This window comes from Naegleria gruberi, assembly GCF_000004985.1.
Source record: "Naegleria gruberi genomic scaffold NAEGRscaffold_7, whole genome shotgun sequence".
NCBI lineage: Eukaryota > Heterolobosea > Eutetramitea > Acrasida > Naegleriidae > Naegleria > Naegleria gruberi.
Genome location: NW_003163320.1, coordinates 652,504 through 661,871, shown reverse-complemented (window position 1 = coordinate 661,871; position 9,368 = coordinate 652,504). Strand labels below are relative to the sequence as shown.

At 33.5% G+C, this 9,368-nt stretch overlaps 5 protein-coding genes across 5 annotated transcripts; 3 read left to right on the top strand and 2 right to left on the bottom strand.

Annotated features, from left to right (window-relative positions):
• Positions 1–562, top strand: NAEGRDRAFT_78552 (uncharacterized protein). Its single transcript, XM_002681224.1, has one exon. It carries the CDS (start codon positions 110–112, stop codon positions 539–541), a length of 432 nt encoding a protein of 143 aa, XP_002681270.1. The 5' UTR covers positions 1–109; the 3' UTR covers positions 542–562.
• Positions 563–683: 121 nt separating this feature from the next.
• On the top strand, positions 684–1,863 carry NAEGRDRAFT_78551 (uncharacterized protein; the record flags this gene model as incomplete). The annotated part of the gene is made up of 2 exons (XM_002681223.1): positions 684–984; positions 1,034–1,863. 2 exons carry the CDS (start codon positions 684–686, stop codon positions 1,861–1,863), a joined length of 1,131 nt encoding a protein of 376 aa, XP_002681269.1.
• Positions 1,864–2,022: 159 nt separating this feature from the next.
• NAEGRDRAFT_78550 (uncharacterized protein) lies at positions 2,023–3,771 on the bottom strand (the record flags this gene model as incomplete). The annotated part of the gene is made up of 1 exon (XM_002681095.1): positions 2,023–3,771. The coding sequence occupies exon 1, from the start codon at positions 3,754–3,756 to the stop codon at positions 2,023–2,025; it is 1,734 nt and encodes a 577-aa protein (XP_002681141.1). The 5' UTR covers positions 3,757–3,771.
• Positions 3,772–5,221: 1,450 nt separating this feature from the next.
• NAEGRDRAFT_63750 (uncharacterized protein) lies at positions 5,222–8,234 on the bottom strand (the record flags this gene model as incomplete). The annotated part of the gene is made up of 6 exons (XM_002681094.1): positions 5,222–5,406; positions 5,457–5,622; positions 5,667–6,897; positions 6,938–7,799; positions 7,899–8,141; positions 8,204–8,234. 6 exons carry the CDS (start codon positions 8,232–8,234, stop codon positions 5,222–5,224), a joined length of 2,718 nt encoding a protein of 905 aa, XP_002681140.1.
• Positions 8,235–8,368: 134 nt separating this feature from the next.
• Positions 8,369–9,277, top strand: NAEGRDRAFT_63749 (uncharacterized protein; the record flags this gene model as incomplete). Its single annotated transcript, XM_002681222.1, has 1 exon — positions 8,369–9,277. One exon carries the CDS (start codon positions 8,369–8,371, stop codon positions 9,275–9,277), a length of 909 nt encoding a protein of 302 aa, XP_002681268.1.
• Positions 9,278–9,368: the final 91 nt, after the last annotated feature.

Sequence of the window (9,368 nt, the reverse complement as noted above, 5' to 3'; positions counted from 1 at the left end):
GAGAGATTATCTTCTTAAAGAAACCACCTACGACTTGTTACATCAATTTCACTATACTGTTAGGCATCCTGTTTTTGGAAAATTGAATTTTGGATTTTCAACTCACAGAATGATTGAAGTGGCAGAACATGAATTACTCAATGTACTTTACAATGAAATGGCTAAATATTTGACCAAGGATGATAGTCAACTATTGGAAAAGCTTTGTACTTTTGCACCAAGTCAATGCGCAACAGATGCATTTTTCTTTTGCTGTGACACTTTGGAAAATGCTCAATTGATTTATGACAAGCTTGTACAATTCGATACAGAGGAATGTCCTCATGTTCTAGACATGATTCACTTGTCTATTTTCAAGAATCACTACTATTACCTTGACGAAAGCAGTAATGATGGTAAATTTTTCGTAGTGAAAGAAACTTTACAAAGTCAAGAACCAATGGAAAGGTTTACTATTTGTGCAGTTCAATTGGAGGATAGAACCCTCAGCGCAGATCATTTTGAGAAGGCCTTAAATAGGTTCTCCTCATCTAATGAATAAATACTGAATTTATTTTGTAACATTTTTAAATATTTGTTTCTTTTCTTTCCATTTATGGAACAAACTTTATTTAAGGAAAGTTGCAAGAGTGATATTTAAATCTCAAACCAATTCCCATTATGAAGAAACAATAAGAAAAAAAATGAATAGTTTCAAATCTGTTCTAATTGCAAGCGCATTGCTCTTCATGCTCATTGCAGCAGTCACTGCAGGTGAATCCAAACCTCAACAAGTTGACAGTTATGCTGATCATCAAAAGTATTGCTTCCAAAAGTGTACTCACTACAAGACTGTCAAGGGAAAGTGTTCTGATTATGAATGGGTTGGTACCAAGAAGGAATGTTGTGATTGGAAGTTGGTTGGTAAAGGAAAATGTTTGAAATATAAGAAATTCAGCAAGTGTGATAAATATTCCAAGGATAGAAAGTTGTGTTTGGGTCATGGTAAGTTAGAGTTTGAAATTTTACAAAATTTTTGTAACATTTTTCAAAGGTTATAAGCAAGTTTGTGCTAAACATAAAACTGAAAAGTATTGTGTTAAGAGTGCTTGGAAAGATGCTTGTATTCATAAGGGAAAGAATAATTCCTGTAAACAATATGCCTATAACTTTGTCTGTACCAAATATGACAAGTCACATGTCTGTGCCAAGTATATCAAGGTTCCAAAGGTTGGCTATCATTACAAGAAGAGATGTGCTGAATATAAACTCGATGCTTACTGTGCCGCTTACAAGCAAGTCTGTAAATGTCAAAAGGGATGGAAGAAAGTTGCAGGAAAACATTACAAGGGATGGACTGATACTTATTATCATGCTTTCTGTAAACAAAAATGTCACAAGATTTGTGCCAAATATACCAAGACCAAGAAGTGTATCAGATACAATAAGGTCAAATTCAGTCTCAAGAAGGGTTACACTAAAAAGTGTGTTAAATTCATTGATAGAAAGTTCTGTGCTGCTCAAAAGAAGGCTCGTTTCTGTACTCAATGGGTTCCAAATCAATTCTGTGATGCTAGAAAGAAGGTCAGAGTTTGTGAAAAGTATAAGGAACGTAAATTCTGTGCTGAATATAAGGCAGTCAACTATTGTACTCAATATAAGCACGTAAAGAGTAGATGTATTAAGAAGAAGCACTGGAAGAAGTGTGTTAAAAAGTCACCAGGTTATAAGGTCTGTGCCAAGTATCAATTTGTTGGTGGTACCAAGAAATGTGTCAAGTATGGTGAAAGAACTGTTTGTGATAAGAAGACAACCGTTTGTTCTCCAATTAAGATTGACAAGTATGTTCCAGAAAAGAAGAAGGAACATAAGAAGAAGGAATAATTTTGATGATGTGAATCTCTTGATGAGAATTGGCTCAATTTTGTAACAATTTTGTAAATAAAGAGTCGTGAAATGGCCAATTTTCTAAAAATATATTCCAATAATACTATTCTAAGAAATTAATGTTCAAAAATGATATTCAAATCTCATAGTTGAATTCTAATCTTGTTCAATTTCCAATATTCCAGAAGAAGGATTATTATTAACATCTTCCAAGTGATTTGTTTCATCCGCTGGGGTGTCTTCTGGAATTAACAAGCTTTCAATAAATGTTGTGTTAAATCTCTTGGATTGAGAGGTACTCGTAGAAGCTCTGAAACACAATTGACATAACACAATTGATTTGACCTTCTTTCTAATGGCAGTCGAGCTCAATAATAAGATGAGTGCAATGAAAAATCCCTTCAACGGCACTATTACATTAAAGAAGAAATTGTAAAATATTACAGTGTAATAGTATGCTTCCTCTTCTTCAGTTGCAATTTGAATTGCATTATAATACCAGAAAGACAACTCAAATAATCCACAAAATGCATAAGGAAGCATTAAGAGTGATAGGTTGACCAACATGGAACGTTGCTGTTTCTTGGTTTCCTTCTTTGGTAATGTCATAATGTGCTCAGTTCTGTAAAATCTTCTCAAATAATTCCAAATCAAGAATAATATCAAAATATTGACAAAAACCATTGCAGAAAAGTAAAGAGCCCATGAAATATAAACCGAGAACAAGAACCAATTTTCAAACTTGTCACTAACCAAATCTTTGGCATGAATATTAATAGTCCTGAAAATAAACACAAAAAGGAATGTAAATATCGAAAATCCCCAAGCAATCAAATGAAACATTAATTCATAAACATTTCTCCTCGAAAGAATTCTTCTCTTGGCAGAAAAGTACAAAATTTCATCAGCACTTTTCGAGCTCTTGATTGGAATTTCATAAATTAACGATTGATTTTCAATATTTCCATCATGATTTGGCATTGTATTAAACGAAAATGAATCAATTTCTGAATTTCCACTACTTTCCATCAAATCTCCAATTGGCTTAAATTTTGGAACAATTTCTTCATCACTGTCAGCACTCGCATTATTTCCATAAAATAATTGAGCTGTATTTCGTGTAATGGTATGAGAATCTGTTTGTAACTGTTCACGAATCAAATTAAAATCTTCCTCAATCCATTTCGAATGACTTGTAATCGAATAGACAACGTAGGCAATGATTACACACCAGGCAGCTGTTGAAATTGAGAAGGAATAGTAGAGATCTGCAAGGAATTTTTGGATGGTGAGTGGAACTGGTTTCAGATTGTAATTGGCCTTATATTTGAGAGTTGTGGAATTTTGTAGATTCGAATAGATATTGGAAAGGTCAAACGAATCATGGAATATTGAAGTTGTTTGATTTGCATTGATTGGGATTAGTGATTTCAAATACATTGTTTCTGGAGTAATTAATGTACACAACCACCAAAACAAAATATACGAAATTCTACTAAAGGAACAAACTATATCCGAAACTAAGAGAGAAAGTAAGACTCTTCTCATGAGATGTCTCTTTTCCTTGGCAATTACTTGTCTTTCTCTTTCTTTCTTATCTAATTTCTCACTTTCGGCTCGTTTCCAATAACCAAAGATCGAGGAATGTTTTTTTAAAATCATGACAAAGACTAGAATGGACATGGCAGCTGACAGTATTGCACATATAAACGAAATTATATCACTAGATAAATCCACAGGTGGATACAAACTTGTATATCCATCATCAATAATTTCAATGTTATCCGAAACCTTGCCGAATACAAAAGAAACACTTTCGAATAATTGTATTATGAAAATCAATGAAAAAATCAAGATTTTTCCTTGCAGTAATGACGATGAGAAAATCATGCTGATTCTTCCCACAATACGAAAATAGTTTCTTCTTATTTTTTTTAAAGTTCCGAAGAAATACTTTTCTCATTTCAAAAATTGATCTGATTCTTGACACCACAGGAGTTTGCGGATGATTATCTCCTCAAAACTTCCCAAATAATCCACTCCATTCCTTTGCATGCAACCCAAATTAAAACTGCTAATTCACTCTTTCCTCCACAGTTTCACTTTTTAAAATATTCCTCTAAGCACCTGGTTCCAAACAGTTGTTCATGAGTTAATTTTTTTTAGTATTTTGTGTTCGAAAATAAGGTTGAAGTATATGGAAGAGTGATGGTTGTTGCTTCTCCTCAATTTAGCTGGAGGAAAGCAGTAAGATTCGACTTGGCTTCCAATTTGCAATAATAAAATTAAAAAATTAATTTTAAAAAAAATTGCAACAACAAAAATGGCAGAAAATAGTCAAAGAAACTCTGTCGACTTGGAAAATTTCAACTCTCTGTCGACTACCAATAATACAATGAACAAAAAGTCGAGCATCTTTAAAAAGTTGTGGTTGGAAACACCACAAAGTGGAGGATCAAATTATTACATACTCCGATTTGTTTTGGATTCAGTGATGGTTTTTATTTGGTGCTTGTGGACCGGTTCTCATATGAAGTCAATGACAGAGTTGTTGTGTTCGCCATTGTATACAGAGACTTATTGTGCATCGCAGAGTAGTGATGCCTTTGTTACACAATTATTATATTTGTTGATTTTAATACCTCTTGCTATTGTATGTACTACAACAACAATTATTTATTTATATTAAACAATAATAATTACATTCCATGAATTGATCATCACTGCAATATGATGGATTTTATTTTGATCAACACAAACAACAATAATTAATGGAAAAATTCGGAATATAATCATCATCATCAGGTTTATTTATTCTTCATATTTATGATCAGAAGAAAGGCAAAGAAGAATCAGAAATTCTCACACTATCTTACTTGGAGTTTCTTTGCTTTAATTGTACATATTTATTTGTGTATTTTATTTGGATTGCATGGATCTAATGTTGGTTTGAGTTTTGCTTACTTTGGATTGGTTGGAGTGTTTGTTGGAATCATTCCAGATGCATTCATTATTTGGCGACTTTCAAAGGTACGTCGTGAACAAAAACTCAAAGAGGATTCAGAATATCATTTATTATTCTCTACTAGACATCAAGATTTGATTGCTACCAATGTTTAAAATATAGCCCACTCTTCAATATTTACAGTTTGTTAATTTCTTCTAAATGAAGATGTTTGAAAGTTATCAAATGCTAAACCATATCTTTCAGTAATAGTCTTTGAGAGTTCTTCTTGAGAGTCGAGATAACAACAGAGTTTGACTGACATTTTCATCCAATCTTGAGATTTATCATTTTTCAATAACCTTTGTTTTTCATATTAATATTTAATATAATTCAGAAACCAAGTAGTACTTACTTGTAATAATAGACACCATTATTCCACGACTCGGTACACAGCCAAACAAAGTGCTTTTGTTCGCTTTTCAAAAAGTGATCATTTGGCTTGATTTGATTCAATAGCTTGAACAATTCTTCGAAAAAGGACATACTCTCCTCTCTTGTTCTGCATATTTGGATTAGACTAGTGAATAAGTGGACTAGAGCAGAAATAAGTTTGAATTCATTTTTCTATAATATTGCTACTTACCAACTTTGTTATAATTAGGTGAGGAGTTGTGCATTGCCTTTCTCAAGGCAGTTTGCAAACTATGCTTGGCAGATTGATAATAGACTTGCTTTTCATTGCTTAGACAAATTGAGGACATAGCTTCGAAAATATTTGGACCGATAATACCATCCAATTTTGAAGTTGACTATTTTCAATCAGAATAATCACACAAAAGGAGATGGTACTTACACTAACAACATCCATAATCAAAACTTCGTCACACTTTAACATGACCAGAATTTGAAGCTCAGCCAAATATAGCAAGGTGTAGACCTTGTCAGGTTTCTTTTCCAATCCACCAGATTCCTTCTCACTAATCTTACTTAACAACTTTTTGCAATTCTGGATTTCATCAAGCATCAATTGCAACTTTTCCCTATTCTTCAAACTAAGCTCCTCACCATTGACATATTCTTCAGAGCTCTTTACCTCCTCAATGACACAGTGAATTTTCATGAGGTAGCAATACTTTTGAGTGGAGAAGGTTTCCAAGTTGGCTGTTCTGTAATTGTAGAATACTGAGGCAAGTGAGTAGAACTGGAAGGATGATTCATAGTCTGCCTCATTGACACTTTCACCACCATGATTCCATGCTACTCTGTGGAACCATTCAATCTCTGCTTCCATATCTTCCTCACGAAAGAAACTCACATTCTCCTTGTTGAGAAAGTCCTTGGTCAATTGGAGATACTTTAACACTTTTTGTTTGTCTTTGATCAAGGTACTCAAATAGGTCAATGTTCTTAATATCTGACTAATCTCAAGGGACATTGTATTTGAAGATTGCTCCTCTTCCATCAAGGCCTCGAGGGCTACTATTGCAACATCATAGATATTTTCCTTATAGGCATCATGAGCAGAGATGGCAAGGAAGGAGTTTTTGAACTCTTCATCGTGCATCATCTTCTTCAGATAGTTTTTGGCATGGGAAATATTATTCTCCTTGATACTAATTTGATACATGAGATAGTGACTGTGAAGAGATTTTGGATCCAATTGTTCTGCATTCTCTGCAGCTTTACAGGCTTCTGTTAGCTGTTTATCGTCCAGGTAGCACCTGGCAATGGACCGCAGTACCTTAGCCCTGTCAATCATCTCATCCATAGGAAGTATTTTCAAAGAATGGTTATAGAATACAATGGCTTGAGGATACTCCTTCTTTTGGTAGTGCTTCCATGCAATATTCCACAATATACATTCTAACTCTTTCAAACTTTCCTTAATAATTGTAATATTGGAAGATGAAGATTGTGATAAATGTATCATACGGTCTATAATTTTCAACATGTCATCTTGATTCAAATCTCCAGAACAGTGGTTGGCAAGAAAGTCAAAATAACGGACCAATACTCTTGGTTCCTGTTCAGAGCCATTGGCAGCTTCCAGTAACTTTTTGTAACATTTGAAAGCCACCTTGTTACTGTTGGCAATTAGAGAAATGTGAAAATGTAGATACTTACAATCCTTGTTCTACAATATCCTTTAAAGCTGAAACAGATAGATTAAGAGGAGTCTCTGGATTTCTTAGCAATTCTTGAATAGTTCTCTCAACCTCCTCTTCTCTATTCAACTTGGCAAACAATCTCACCTCTAGAAATATTCCCTGTGGTGTCTTGAACATGTTATTTGCAATTTGAACACAGTTCAATCCCTGGTCAAACATTTTAGATTCCAAGTAGGCATTGGAGAGTAATCGAAGGGTTCTTGATTGTTTTTGCAAGTTCTTATTTTCATCCAACTCATAGAGCTCGAAAGAATCCTTAAGCCATCTGATAGCATCTTCATACCTCTCCTTAGAGTTGAGATCTACAGCATAATTGTACTCAATCATTGAAATTCTTTGAATTTCATGAGGAAGCTTCTCTACCAAACGCTTGGCTGCTTGAATATTAGAATAGGCAGCAGCACTATCTCCAATTTGAAAGTGACTTTCAGCACGATCTACGTACAGAGTGAGAATATTACTGAGGGCAGTCTCGGTCGACTTGTCAAGATCATTCGAATCTCCTTCCTGACCTAACAACTTGAGGAATAATTCTGCTTGATTAGCTGCTCTATTGAAACAATCAAGGGAAAACTGATCATCTACATGCTCATTCTGTTGAGTATTTCCCACTTGTTGTTGACTATTAGCATCTACGAATTGAACATCTCCTTCCTCATCCACTTGACTATTCTTAATATTTACATCATTGGATTTACTCAATACAATATAATCCCTAGCAGTCTTTGTGTAGAGTCTAATCATATCATGAGTAGTTTTCAATGTTTGAAGTGAAGGCTTGATTGATTTTTCAATCACATAGCAAGCAACTCTTCTCACTTTTCATCATCATCCGAATAATACACATATTCAATATTCGAATAGCATTATCATAACATATTATTGAATAAGCCCATTAATAATCAAAAGTAACAAACCTCTCACAAGTTGAAATTTCATACTACTCTCATATTTTGAATTTCCCAACTTTTTCTTACTCTGCTCAACACACAAATTCCACAATTCATATCCTACAGTTTTGAGTAATTCACTTGGAGAAGCCTTTTGAAACTCTGGAGCGTGATCGATCATCTCTTCCAAGCCTTTAACATGTTGCTCTGCTTGGTTGATAGCCAGCATGGTTGGATTCTTCCAAACATTCTTCAACTCGAAACAAGTTTCTAATAGGAATCGTTAAAACAAAGCAGCCTTGTTATGAAAATAATCAAGCAAAATTACGTACTCTTTAATTGGTCAATTAGGGATGAAGACATTTTTTTTAAGGGTGTTTTTAGAGTTTCAACATTTTGGCGCCAAATTTTAAAGCCTTGGATGAATTTATAAACACATGCTTCTTAATAGTATATTGTAAACATAATATTAATTTTAAATTTTAAATTCTTAAAAAATGCAAATAAATACAACCACGAATGTATCACCCAACAATAATAATGATAAACGACAACAACAATTAATCGGAACCACCACAAATAAGCAAATTCGTTTGAATAGTTTTGGTAGAGAGGAAGCTGATCATCACCATCAGCAGCACAATAATTCGGAAGGAATTTCAATGGGAACCTTTTCATTAATTACATCCAATAGAAGATCAAATAGTAATTTATTGCAAAATAATAATAATAATAATCGTGATGATCAAAACAAATTGTTGCAAAATAATAATAATAATACAACAGCACCATCAATGATGGCAATGATAGAGGGAAATAATATATTCAAAATAACAAATCATTTTGTGGATAATGGATTGGAAAAACAATTTAAATTCAGTAGAAGTAAAATTAATTATTTGGAAAATAGTTTATTTGTTAGGGAGGAGGGAACAACCATTCCGATGGGAGAGGAAAATGTGACTCTCTATTTTTCTAATGTAAATACTAAGGAGCAAGTGCATGTTTCTGGAATTCGTCCTGAATATTTGAATGGATTGCATTGCATTCATAGATTTTACAAGAGTACGAATACTAATTTTTACTATGCTACTTGTAGGAGTGTATTGCTGATCATTGAAGCAGGTAGAGTGGTCTATTCCATTGATTTGAAGCCAGCAGATAATACAGATGGAAAGAATGCACACAAGTACGCTATCAATGATGTTAAAGTTCGAGAGGGAAATACTGAGAGTAATATCAATTTCTACTATTTTATTATTAGTACCAATTCTGGATTCAAGATTATCAAATGGGAGAGAATTCACAAGGATACTCATAAGGTAGTACTTGAATGTTCAAGAGATGGAAGAAAAGTAATGCAAACGAGTTTAATTAGAGAGCTATTATGTGTGTATGTATTTTAATTTGAAAACATTTTAAAATTATTGGATAATATTAAGAGCGTGGGAAGATGGGGTTTTGGTGTATAAAATTGCCTTTTCCAAAGGGAAAATC